Raw genomic sequence first — 13,955 nt, forward strand, 5'->3', positions numbered from 1 at the left:
TGTAGAGGTGCGTTGGATGAAGGGGGCTGTGTAGCTGGTTCCAGGGCTGGCTGTAGAGGTGCGTTGGATGAAGGGGGCTGTGTAGCTGGTTCCAAGGCTGGCTGTAGAGGTGCGTTGGATGAAGGGGGCTGTGTAGCTGGTTCCAAGGCTGGCTGCTGTTCTGTATCACCTATTTTACAGGATGCCAAGGAGCTGTGGTCTGGGTAAGGAGGAGGTGCCAGCACCACGGGATCTGGGGGTGAAGCCATTGGTGCTAAGGATCTGCCTTTGACTGCTCTTTTGTTGCCCAGCTGCTCCAGAGCTGTTACGGGCCATTGGGAGGGCATAGGCGCTACAAGCAATTATTGTCAATGAACCTTCCATAAGGATAGCCGCACAGGAGATGCTGATTGCACCTGACGTGTCATTGTACCTCTAAGTGATGGCTGAATGGCACGGCGATCTTGAGTTAAAATTAGACACTCTGGGCCTGAAAGCTTGATTTGGGTGAAGGAGAGGGTGCCCTGTCTATCTGTTATGAGGTCTGCTGCTTGTGCGGAGCCGGATAGGGCCGAATCAGTTAAGAAAACAGCTGTGTCAGCAGCACCTTCCCTTTCTGCAGTTCTTTCTGCCTACAGGCCTATCGTTAGCTTTCTGTGTTAGATCTGTATCAACCTGCGGACTGCATTTCGCTGTTGTACTGGAGGAGGTGGGCATGGGCTGGGGGACATGACCAGACAGAAAAAGCTCCACGGTCCTCGGTGGCTAGTCGTCCAGCGCCCGCCCCACAGACAAGGTTGGGGACTACTGCCTCACTAGGTGTGTGTGAACTGTTCAGAGTGGAAAGCCTAGCTACCTGGAAACAGGGCACTATGTGTTCAAGACTCTACCGGGGGCTGCATGCCAGGTGAGAGGTGGGGTGGAAGCTCTTTGTCAGACGAATCTGGCTTTGCAACATCAAATGTGAGGAGGGAAATACAAATTTTCACAAGTTTTACACAAAAATAAAAGATGGCATTTTGTCAAAATTTGCCCAAAACCCCAAAATTGGAGGAGGAGGAATTGCGCACAACACCACAGAAGGGCCTCCTGTCTTGCACAGGCCTGTCTGGGAGCAGAACTTGCCCAAGACAAATGTCTCTTTTTGTCTTTTTCCACACTCGGGTTGCTCCTCTCCATCATGCCCCCCTTCCCCCCAATTCCACCTGGACCCTGGAACACTCTCTACCTTCCTGTGTGAGAGGGGAGCATATAAAAATGTTCCTTAATTTTGTTACTGCACCGCCCAGCTGAAGATTTCAACCTGCCTCACAAATGGGAGGGAATTAAACCTCACAGAATCCCTGCAAAGTAGACAATGTCCCCTCTTTCACTGAGGGGAAACTGAGGCCCTCTTCTGGCTTCCTGGTGGAAAGGGAGCATATATGAGAGAAGCCACCAGCTTGGCTCAAGGGCTGCTGCTCCCTCTGTATCTGCAGGTGATACTCATTTGTAATAGGAAATGAGTCTCCTGGTGGAAGGTGCGTGGATTTCTCCCCAAGTAGCAGAAGCCTGTGACCGGATTGCTGCTGTCTCATCTCATGACTCTTTGCATCTCGAGTGGAGACTGAACTTTTTTTAAAAGGTTCATCAGAAGAATGCACCCGTCACCGTTTACTGTCCGCAAAGGCGAAGAGCTGGATTCGAATGAAAGAGATTTGTAGACCAGGACTTCCTAAAATCGCCGTACTCTGGGAACTTACAATGAATGGCATTTTCCTAGCACTCATGGTACAGGGCATGTATTAGTTACCTCTTCATTTTTCTAAACTGACATTTGCAGAGCTCCTTTGTAAGCCATGCAGTACAAAATAAACAATTATCTCATATCTCCAGATGCTGTCCAGAATTAAAATTGCAGCTGGCAGAGAGGTCTCAGGCATTGTACACCCTCTGAGCAGGAAAGTGAATGTGGGGGTCTTATGCCGTATTCCACATGGCACAGATCAGTGATTCTCAACCTCTTCAAGACTAGATGTCTTGCTAAAAGTTTATACCCTTGCTCAGCTGCAAATTGAAGGGCTTGAGGTAGGGAACACTGAATGAAGTTTTATGATAGATCCATAATATATCTTAAATACTTTATGGCTTCCATTACCATAATATCTGAGCACTTCACAACAGCTCTCTGAAGTAAAAATAGATTGGCACCCTCCCCTCGCCTTTTTTTTTTTTTTTACAGGCGGGAAACTGAGGCACAGAAAGACTAAGTAACTTTCCCCGGGTCACACAGGAAGTCTGTGTCAGAGCCAGAAATTGAACGCTGACTGCCAGCTAGTGCTCTAACCACTGGATCATCCTTCCTGCAGGTCAGATCTTTAAAATCAGTCTTTGGTCAGCAACCCAAAAACTGAGCAAAAAACTTGTCCTGCAACCCACTATGTTTAAAATAAATAAATTAAGAAAAATTGATCCAAGGCTAATGAAATGTCAGTGTAATTTAATCCAAGATGCATTTCTTCGTGAATTCCTTGTAAAAATATATTTAATAAAAATTAATTGTAAACATTTAGTTTTATATTAAGTCAATCAATTATTTTAATGTAAGAAAGTAATCTCAAACTATATTTGGCTGAAATCACATTAAAAAGGGACATACGCAAGTCCACTGTGAATGTATTAGAGAAGGATTGCAGCTAAAAGTGCTAATTAATTACTGTGAATGTGAAATGTGAGCTTGCTTGCAGTGCATCATGTTCTCTATTCTTAGTGCAATGCGCTATTGAGTGTGTTCTCAGCACGACTTGTGCCCATTCCACAGCAGAGAGGAGTCTGTTATAGTTCTCAGTTACTGGACTTAGGCTCAAATTGTAGAGAGTCATGGGTCAATTGCTGCTCACGACCAGGATGGTGGTGGTCATGCTTCTGTAACACGTGGTATTGGATCACACTCCAGGTTTAAACTTGTTCCTGTATTTTTGTCTGTAGGAATTGGGTGAACATGAAGCTGAAAGCAGCCGTCAGACCTTCTGGCTCCAAATTTGCCACTGGCTTCTCTTTCTCTTGCTGAGTTTATACTCAATGCCTTTTCCCACAAATTTGGAGCATACCACGCTCACTCGGGCCGTGCAGTTGCTTTTGCACGATCCCAGAAGCTCTAGACACTGCAACCCTGTTGGAGCTGTTGAGGAACCCACTTCCAGGCTGCTCCTGGGACTTGAGAAGTCCTCCTGCGTTTATAAAATGAACCATGTGCCTTGTATGCCAGACGTGTGGCTTGGTACACCGCAAGGTGTGAATACTCGGTGTACTTGTAAAGGGTAAAATGGCAGCCAAGACTCATGGCTTCTCTCCACCACATTCACTGAGGTCTCAAGCAAGTTATTTAACATCGCTTTCCCTATTTCTTGATGTTTCTCCCTTTTGAGTTACAAGCATTTTTAAACCATTAAGTTAGCTCTAAGCAGAATATTTTTCCAGAGGCTGATTTGTGGCTGACCAATCCCCTGGACCATGTAAATTTTTAAATTACTTTGGACCCCAGTAAGCCTTGCATTCACAAAGCATTACAATTCTTTGTAGCTTATTTTAAAATGGCAGGCAGGGAAAGATGCTCTCGTGGTGAAGGAGCTGGACAACGGGCATGTCTACACTGCAGAAAAGGTGTGTTCTTCACTTAGAGTGGTTAACGTGGGTTAAAATAGCAGTGAGGACACAGCAACTCTGTTAGCAGCTTGGGTTAAAGCCATAGAGCAACCTGGGTCTCAACATGAGCAGCTAACCCTAGTTAAATGCCAAGTTGCGATTTCTTCACTGCTATTTTAACTCAAGGTCACTCACCCTAGTTAAGGATACACCTCTTTTGTAGTATAGACATACCCTAAGACTCAAACCTGGGTTCAGGTCCTGATCCTGCCACAGACTCTCTGGGTGATCTGGGCAAGTCAATTAGGGAACTGAGCAAAGAGAGACTATCTCTGTAAAATGGAGATTGTAATCCCTCCTTTGTCTATCTAAACTGTAACTGGCAGGAACGGTCTCTTCTTCTCTCTACAGCGCTTCCATAATGGGGTTCAGATCTCAACTGGTGTCTCCACGTGCTACTGCAATACAAATCCTAACCCAGCATTGGGACAACACTGTGGATTATAGGATCCTATTTTCATCTGTACTATATGTATGTGAGGATCTCCGTGGCTTCTCTCTCTTTACCTTATTGCTCTGAGTAAGATTGTTCAGCAGGAGACAGGTTGTGCTATGGACTTCCCACAGGTCTGAAGGCCCTATAAAAGTACGTCCCATTGTTCTATGAAGCCGTGAGGGTGACTCTAAGCACTGATGGCATTTAAAAAAAAAATCATTTAGGGGAAACATTGGAATTACTGCTGTAGCCCTGCAGAGTTATTGTATTGAAAGGCCAGGAGTTCACCTGCGAGCCGGTCGATTTGTATATGTAATTGGTGCTGGCAAACTAAGTGTGGAAGGACTCCATGGGTTACTATGGGAAACCAAAAGGAGGTGAATTTTGGTTCACTGGGTTTAAGCAAAAGGATGTCTCGGCAGGTTTTGTTCTCTAGTGTGGGGAGGGCAGGGAGACGGAGTCTGTTCTCAAATTATTTCACCCTGCATCTTTGAAACTCCCCTCCCTCTGAACCCAGCCCATGAGTCTTGTTAGGGCCCCTGGTCCCAGTGCCCTCACCTTTGTCTGCAGGACAGCTGATATGTGGCCTGTAGGCTGTACGTGTCACCCACCGGTCATACTGAGGCAGCAGATGTGGGACTCCCTCCAGCGCCAAGCCATCTGTACTAGTGGAGAGGGGTTCCCGCAAGGGATTCTCTAGCAGTTTGGTGCAGTGGGGGAAAGCAGCTAGCAGGTTTTCAGAAGGCAAACCCAAAAGAGAACAAAAGTAAATCCCCCCCCCCCCCCCCATGCAAGAGCGCAGTGTGTGTGTGCTTGGCAGGCAACGTCAGGACGCAAAATGGCAGCAGGAAAGGGGAATTTGTCCTGTTTTAAAGGTGCGGGACTTAGGAAACTTGGCTTAGCAGATCAAACTACACACTCCGTGGAAACCTCTTCTGTCCTTCCGTGTAACGTTCTGCAGTGCGGCAGGAGCTCTGGAAAGGATGTCTGGGTTGGTGCAGCGTGCCACATGCATAAGGCGAGGGAAGGTCATGGTCTTTGGCTGGAACGTTGGGTGAAATCCAGAGCCATGTGCCAGAGCAATGAAAACCGACGTACGCAGCAGGCGGCCACGTGGGTGAGGAGCGTCTGCAAGAAAACACGTGCTAAATCCATCAGCCGGTTGGAGACTCTGGGACAAGTAACGGCACTCCCTCCTGGTTAACGTGCACCATGCGCTGCGCTAAGCTAGGTGGCTTCCATGGAGAGACTCTAGTTCTTTCTTCACCCTATTTTACTCAGAACAGAGAAGTTTTTCCCCTCAGCTTCTTGGACCCCTTCTCCCCTAAATCCCTCAGCGTGGGTTAGAAACTCTCTCCTTGACGTGGCTAGAATTTTTTGGTGCCTCACTTCGGGAACCAACTTTAAGAGGAATCCTCCACTCTCTACCCCAGGGGACAAAGAGGGCAAAGAACCCCTGAAAACAGATCCCCGTGTCCCGCTCCTCTCCTTTGTCAGCCTCCAGTGAGATGACAGTGGGAGGTGCAGGAGGTGGCCTGCTTTCGTTGGCAGTAATATGAAGTTTTCTGGGTTTAAAGGACCAGGCAATTTTGTGGCATGTTGCCATTTTTATGATGGGGATGAGTCAAAAGCCTGGATCCAACACCCCTCCCCCCCACCACCCCAGCTCTCAGGAATTCATAGTCCCATATGGGAACTTCACAGCCCCAACCTTCACCCGGGGCAGCGTCACTTAGTGGTTGGAGCACATCAGAGGCCTGAATGAAACAAGCAGGCGGGTCACAGTCCCAGATCCCATCGGACAAGCTTTGACAGCCTGACACCCACTGTTGTGAGTGGCTCTGACTGCGGCCTTTGCACCCTCAGCCAGGAGGCCGGGATTGTGTGGTGCATGGAGCCTCAACCCTCTCGCCTGCACACGTTTCTCTCCAACTCCAGGGTGTGTGTGTAAAGTAGAGTGTGTGGGTGACGCTTGTCGGTGGACAGAACAGCTGCCTGCAGTCTCCTGGGTTGCCAGTCCAGCGCCGTGAGATCTGGGTGATCAGCACTGTAATATTCCAGGGAATAGCACTGCAGTCATGGAGCTGAGGGCACTTGAGCTTGCGGTGTGGCTACTGAAGAGCATGGGGTTGTTACTCTGTGAACTACTCTAGCGTGTGTCTAAGTGGGGAGAGGGCCAGGAAAAATACAAGCGTTGAATGGACTTTTGGCTTTAACTTGATTCCTGGTTACCTGGGTGCCAGGGGGACTTTGGAGACAGGGGAGTGAGGCTGAGATGGGCTGCAGAGAGGGCCCTGTACTGGATAGGTGCGATAGAGGTGGAACTGCAAAGGCATGTGCTGCCAGTGCTTTGGAAACGTCCCAGCAGAGGGAATCAGACAGTCACGGGGGTGGTGGTTTGCACCAACCCTGAGTGTTGCTTTTTTTTTTCTCCTGTTCAGAACCAGCACGAAGACGTCAAGAAACAGCTGCTCGACCTGCAGCTGCAGCACAACAGCTTGAAACTAGAACATCGCAAGACGCTGGAGACCCACAGCCAGAAATACACGCAGCTGCAGCGGGAGAAGGAGAGTGAAGTCACGGGCCTGCAGGGTGAGCATGGAGGGGAGCTGGGCTGGAAGGGCACTGTGAGGCGAAGGTGTAACTGATGGCCTGGGTGTGGGAGATGGCACCCTTCCTCCTGTGAGCTCCCTGCTAGTTCCCTTCCGCAAATGCTAGAAGGATCCTGAACAGAGTACGGTCTAGTTGGGCATCCGTGTATGAGAGAGGCAGAGGAGGGAGGCTGAGTCAGTAGAGACAGAAAGCTGTTTAATGGTCTATATTGAGGGAGTTTGTGTCAGTTGGTTCCCAGTGTCCATAGCACACACCATCCTCATTGGCAATCTCAGCAGAGAGGCCAAGGATGAAAGAGTTCAGTCTCCACGATTGTCTCTCGCCGCAGGAGGTTCGGGATGAATCCTGTTGGCATGGGACAGTGGGGAAGCTTGCCTTGGTGCCAGCCATGCAGAAACCGTCCTGTGGATAAACAGAAGCTGTTGGGCCTACCGTTCTCACCCACAGAGCTGAGCGAATAACAGAGTGTTTTGGGTCGAACACAATGTGTCATGTAACCCGAAACAAAAGGCTTGGTTTCCATTTTTGAGTGGGTTTTATGCCTTTTTGGATTTTTAAAACTAACGAAAGTTGAAGTTTCAAACTGAAAATGTGTTTAGACTTTTTTTCTTAATTTGGGATGGGTTTTTTTGTTTGTTTTTACGTGAACCATTTGGCGAAATGGACGCACAATGTTTCGGCTTTGCCACATCTGCATTATTTAATCAAGGGGTGGGGGAAGTTTTGGATGAAAAATTTCACCCAGCATTAATCATGAGTACTAACTAAGTTTCAAGTGAATCGTAGGGGATCCCAGTTAAGGGCCTTCTGAGTAGAATTCTGCACAAAGGTGGTCCCACTAGTCTAAGTGATGAGTGTTTTAAGTTCAGCAGAAGTTGTACGGGAGGCACATGGCCCCTGTGGCAATGAAGTCTGCAAACTGCCTAGAACAGGCAGGACAGTTCTGAAATTCCACACTTCCCTCTTTGTCTCTTAGTATTTCTACCACACCCCTCACCATGGTATCTGGGCCCATGTTCTGTTAGCCAGAGTCCTCATGGTGCTGCCTGGTAAGGCACTGACACAGTGGAAAGGAACAGCTTGCTCTGGAGGATCCTAAGGGTTCTCCAATTTTGGATTCGGATGCATTGAAGTACTATTGTGCTAGCCAGTGTGTTGCCCATGTGGCAGGAACTGTGGGAGGTCTGGCTGGGATTCTCTGTGCCTGTGTCCCATGGTACCCCTGTGTCCTACTTTCTCTGAGCACTGTCTGTGTATCAGCATCTGAATTCTCGCCTCACTGTTACTCTCTGAGGAGTGAAGGCCAAGCCCCCATATTCTTTCTCTCCTGATTCCAGTTTCCCATCTCTTGCTTCACAATTGGCGGTTTGATCAACTACATGTGCTGAGGTAGGTTCTGGGATGCTGTACGCAGTATAATTCTCATGTCCTTCAGAAGGGTGCTCAGCATGTGTGCAAAGAACACTTCAAAATGCCAGCTAGGTGGACTCTTTGCCCTGTGGCTTATGGCACAGGGCCAGGGGATCAAGCTGTTTTAACCTTGCTAAGTCATGGTTGGCGTCTTTTTCTTGCCACTTCCCTGTTTAGGTTTGCCATTCATCCACATTTTCTCTTTCTTAAGAATATCATCGAACAGACTTGTGAATTGCTTAATGGCTTCTCTTCTGGATGCATTAACATGATTGAGGTCAGCTGGCCCAGAGGTTTTCTCCTTTTTCTTTTTCCTACGTGCTTCTCCAGTTTCCTCCTCCTGCGTGCGATCTGTCGTGCCTCAGTTTGGCTCATGTGTTCTTCCCTGGTCATTTTCTCTCTTTCCTTAGCGCCTTTGTGTCTTGCTGCGTCTGACTTCAATAAACCCACGGACACAAGGGGAGCATCACCAGAGCGCCATTGAGTCATGAGCATTACCTGTGTGTGGGTGCAGTCTGGTGACAGCATCCAAGGGCAGTCTGAGATCATGTTAATTCTTCACTGCCCTGTGTGCAGCTTTGGGTTGCTGGCGTGTAACGGTAGAGAAAGGATGGCCCAGTGGTTAGGCCCTAGCGTAGTGCTTGGAAGACCCAAGTTCAATTCTCTGCTCTGCCACAGACTTCCTGTTGTGAGCTTAGGCAAATCACTAAGCCTCAGCTCTCTTTCTATAAAATGGGAGTACTAGCACTGCCCTAGTGCCAAGGGGATAAATATGGAGCTCAGATGGTATGGTGATGGGAGGCCAGTGTAAGTCCCTTCATAGAGCAGACCTTCAAGAAGTGACCTGGGCTGAATGCTGTGAGCAAAGAGACCTGGGCCTCAGGCACTGAATAGAGTCAGGGTTTTATCCCAGTTTTAGAACATTTCTCCATTTAGTATTCGCGTGTGGTCCAGCGGGTGCTCCAGAGGCTGGATCTGGCCCGCCGGATGGTTTTGTCTGGCCCCTGAATGACTTCCAGCTGTGCTGGGACATGCTCTAGTGCCAGGGTATGGCACAGCTTGGACAGCGCAGGAGGAGCTGGTACCGTACAGCCCTGCGGATCACTGCACCTCTGTTCCCCATTGAAAGCCCCTTCAAACTAGCATTTGAGCCCCTGTCAAGATAAAGAATGTAGATGAGTAAACCCCAGCCCCTGGTGACAGCCAAAACCTTGGTGAAACCTGGGGTTTGGCTAACCAGTTGCTTCCCTCTGTGGATTTTAGATGTTCCTTGGAGCTGGAGCTCGACCAGTGGAGCTCCCTAAGCAATGCAGGCGTGGAGTCACAGGGGAACAGACTTACTATATTTGCCGCAATCACAGGGGATATCATTTCACCCCTGGTTAAACTGGACCTCAGAAAATCCAGGTCACACTGGTTTAATATCTTGAACATTCTTGACCTAAATCACTGCCCAGATGGTCCCCAGTCAAGATCAGGGCCCCCTTGCGCCCACTCCCTGCCCTGATAAGCTTACAATCTAAATAGACAAGGAGTGGGAGGGGAAACCGAGGCACAGAGCTTGGAAGTGACTTGGTTGCACAGCAGGTGGGTGACAGAGCTGGAAATAGAATTAGGGTCTTCTAAATCCTGGGCCAGTGCTCTGCTCACTGGACCAGAATGCCTCTCCCTTTCATTTCATTCAGCAAGGAGAGTGAAACTAGATTAGCCAGAGTCACTTCCTGCTGCGCTAGTCTAGTATGGCAGCATTTGGGTGTCCCGCGTTACAGGAAGAGATTTCAATGGAATCTTCTTGCTTCCCTGTAAACTACTTTTTTGTTAAACAGTTTCTGTTCGGATATTAGATCTTGTAAATTCTAGAAGCTAAATTTTGGAAGAAATGTAACCCTCCCTTTTTAATTAGTGGTACGTGTATATAAAACTCTTCTAATGGCTAAAATTGTTCCAGGGAATGCTGATACCTCTAATTCCTGCAGAGCATATCATTTAGTTCAGTTTTTATTGAGGTGGTGAGATTTTTGAGGTTCATTTCTAGCCCCTGGATTGGGTCTGAGAGAGTGAAAGCTGCTGGTATGGTGTGTTTTTTAAAGGATCACTGTAGCCTAATATTTGAGTAATGCTGCTAGGGTGAAAGAATAAAAAAAAACGTACATGCAAGCTAAATAGATTACCCAAATATTTGATTCCATCTCGCTCTTTGAAACACACAGTGAAAAACAGAAGGAGGAAAATGATCTTTATCAAAGCAAAGGGGGAATAAAACTCAGAAAAAAACACTTTGGGGTGGGAAAAAAATCTACTCAAGGAATCTGACTTCAGCCTGAGATAATTAATATTCAGTGCCCATCTTTCCGGCTGCTCGTTCACTCGGTACAGTATCGTTCCTGTATTATTAACTCTAAGCTGGCTGGTAAATCTTTCCTTTGTGGGAAGGGTGGTGTTTGAAACCACGGTCTATGAAAGAGCATAAGTGATCCCTCTCTAATTGAAAATAAAGGAGGCATCAGAGCAGCAGGAACCTTTTTGTAACGCAGCTGGAAACCAGGTGGTTCTTAGCAGGTGTTGTGATGAGAATTACCCACTCTTGTGCCAGGGAGGTGGTTCGAACAGGTGACTGCTGGCAAAGCAGCTGGGTTGTGTTCTCAGTTCTGTGGCTCATTTGTGTCACTTTGCTGCTTTGTGTCTCTGTCTCCCAGCTAGGAGCATGGAGATACTACGCACTTTTGTAAAGCACTTTGTGATCTTTGGATCACTGCATACTGATTCTTCCAAGACCTCCAAGGCTTGCAAATACTGCTGAGCGAGCTAGGCTCTGCTTCTCTCTCTCTCGCCCCAGGTCCCCATGCACACCCCCACTTTGTTCCCTACTGTTTTTTTCCACTCCCTCGTTATAGGACTTTACGTGTAGTAACACCAGGTCTCTCCCTTACAGCCCCTTGCTCTAATCCACACGGTTTGGCTCTCTCCCACCATGTGGAGCTGCCCCTCAAGCATCTGTGCTTTTTGCAGATTTGACCAGGGTTGAACTTGCACTAGAGAAACGCCCTAAAGACAAGAGGTGACATCCTGGCCCCGCTGGGTATGTCCACACTGCAATAAACCACCCGTGGCTGGCCTGTGTCCGCTGACTTGGGCTCAGGCTGCAGGGCTAGAAAAACCGCAATGCAGACGATCGGGCTTTAGGCTGAAGCCTGGGCTATGAGACCCTCCCCCCTCGGGTGTGACACACGCAGCGAATAGAGACACCACTGTAATTAGAAAGCCCTAGAATCTCAAATAGAAATCTAACCTGCCAATTCAGCCTACGTTGAAGTGGCTGTATGGTGAGTGAAAGTACCACGCCCTCGCTTGGCATGGGGCCCCTCAGATCTGTTTGCAGGCTAAAATACACGTCAGGGTAGGTTTGAGGTTCTAGTGGTGTTTTAATACTGCCTCAGGCAGAGCCCAGAATAAGGCTGGCAGAGTCTGTCTCTTCCCTTGGGGATATAGAGTTAGTTCCTGTATTCAGTGCAATGCTATGTTGGATTTGGTGCCCAGCCTTTCATGCATTAGCGATAGTATGAAGAGTTTGCAAGGAGTACAACCCTGATGCTTCAGGGCATAAGCCAACCGCTGAACAGGCTAGGAAGTAAATTCCCCCATGGCCTGGTTAACTGAGAACTTCCTTCTCCAGGCTCTCTTGCACCATTCTTTGAAGCAATTGATTGTCTGAGAGATTGGAAACAGGAGGCAGTGCTGCTTTGGCACCCCTGGTCTGATGCTCTCCGCAGTTGCTGTATGTGCTTGAGGGTTGACCGTACTCTGTCACGGATGCCCTGCCTGAAGCGCCTTCCTTCCAGAGTAGGGGCTCTGGCGTCGCCTGCCTGCCTGCCTGCCAATAAACAGCAGGAGAATAGCTGGGGTGCAAGTGAAGGGAAACGTCTTATTCTGACCTAGCAAAGGGCATAAATATGGTGACTGCCCCTGGCCACCCCTGCGGCCATCTGGTGTTTAGGTCCTTCTCTAGAGGAGGGAGTTACTTGGGTTGACTGGAGGGGCTGGTGGCTTGTATCTGAGAAGCTGCTCCAGTGGTGCCTCGCTAGTGCCACCTAATCTTCCTCGTGTTTTGAGAGCCCCGGCGTTTCCATCTGGGTGAAAGGGATGTGAGCGAGAAGCTGCGCTTAGCCAAACCGTTGTGTTCACCTGTGTTCTCTCTCTCCTCTTGCAGATACCGTCTTCAAACTCAGAGAGGAGAGCAAGCTTCTCCGGCAGGCCCACCAGGATGTCCACTCTCAGCTCCTTGATGCTCAGGTAATAGATGCTGTGCCGTTGCTGGGCTTGTAACAGAGTAGCCTGAACGCAACGGCCTGATCCTGAAGTCAGACAAATGGTGTTTATAACTGGCTTAGAGCAAACACACCAACTGGATAAGGCTTCCCAGCTGCAGAGGGATTAATGGCAAGAGGCCTTGTGCTTGTAAAGCCGGTTTGGCCTAGTGACTCAGTGCGCATAGACCTTACATCGGAGACTGTGCTTTGCTGCTGGCTGAGATGAGATGCGGGATCTCCTGACCTTAAGGTTTCCCGGGGCTTTCCACTGTTGTTGGTTTGTGCCCTGGCCTCTTGACCGGCACTAGTGGCTTTCTAAAGCGATGTGCTTGCAGAGCGCTTTGAGAAGGTGCTGGGGGGTGCTGAGCAGTGGTCTCATTTGAAGTGTGTGGATACTAGGAAGGGAGAGGATTTGTTTAGGGGAAGTCACAGGAGGTGTGGATGAAGCTGAACACAGGGGAAAGTGAGCAGAGCATCCCAAGAATGAAGACTGTCCCCCAGGCAATAAACTCTGAACTGAAGTGATGGGAGCATCATCCCTGGAGTGCTTTCATTAGCCAGAGCACTAGGGAATACTGTAGGGAATGGCTCTGCACTGGCTGGGGCATGGACGGATCTCCCAGCTAAGGCTTGTCTGTGGAGTCAGTGGCATGTGCTTAGTTGCACCATAGAATTTCCTGACTCTGCAGCTCTCCCATCCCAGTGGGATACCTGAATGGAAAGGACCAATTGGATTTCATGCATAGACTGGGAGGTCATTTGAAAATGAGGGATGGGGACTCCCTGGCGTCTTCCAGAGGTTGTTTGTTGTTAAACCGCAGAAAGAAACCCACCTTCTTTGCTCACAGTCCCAAAGAGCTGGCTTCACGGGGACGGAAATTGCCACAACCTGGGCACTTCTTATGTTCAGTAGTCATTGAAGCTTTGTTAGGGAGATGATTCTTGAAGAAATCTTCCATTTCATTTCCAATGCTCGACCTTTTTGGTTCTGCCTAGGAGGGCTGCACCTGCAAGCCCCCGGCCTTTCAAAGGGAACTGCTGCTCCCTTACTACCATTCAATGGGGAAGCCTCTTGCCAGCTGATTTTTCTTTTTGCCGCCTCTTCTGAGGAGGAGAAGACGATATCCAGCCCCAGTTCCAAGATCAGCTCTGCCCTCCCTCCTCCCACCCCAGCTCGGTTCTGTGGCGTTGAGATACGCAGCCTTCCAGCTGTGTGTGGGCAGTTCAGTGCAACTGGAGACTGTTCCCCTCTGATGCTCTGTGTACAGTGACTGGGTGGTCTAAGCTGAGGGGTCTGCATTACAAGACCCTTGCTGCAACTGACTCTCCTTGGTGCCCTTCTTAGCAGTCTCAGCACAAAGATGAGGGCTGAGGGAGGTGTCGGGGAAGGGTGCTCTGATATTGTCCGTGTTGTGTCCACTTTTTCGCCAAGGGAAGCTTTCAGTCTCCAGGGCTGCCCCGTCAGTGCTCTTCACCAGCACAGAATTCACTGGAACGGCTGTTTGTTTTTCTTGTCTCTGTTCTAG

The 13,955-nt window shown here is 48.8% G+C and overlaps 1 protein-coding gene across 2 annotated transcripts in view; it reads left to right on the forward strand.

Annotated features, from left to right (window-relative positions):
- LOC116824626 (uncharacterized) overlaps positions 1-13,955 on the forward strand; it is a 75,689-nt gene that overhangs the window by 29,292 nt on the left and 32,442 nt on the right. For both annotated transcript variants that reach the window (XM_032780031.2, XM_075060376.1), the window contains exons 5-6: positions 6,541-6,691; positions 12,330-12,412. In XM_032780031.2, coding sequence (XP_032635922.1) covers positions 6,541-6,691; positions 12,330-12,412 — 234 coding nt within the window. The remainder of the gene's footprint in view (positions 1-6,540; positions 6,692-12,329; positions 12,413-13,955) is intronic.

Source organism: Chelonoidis abingdonii, chromosome 23 (assembly GCF_003597395.2).
Source record: "Chelonoidis abingdonii isolate Lonesome George chromosome 23, CheloAbing_2.0, whole genome shotgun sequence".
Taxonomy (NCBI): Eukaryota; Metazoa; Chordata; order Testudines; family Testudinidae; genus Chelonoidis; species Chelonoidis abingdonii.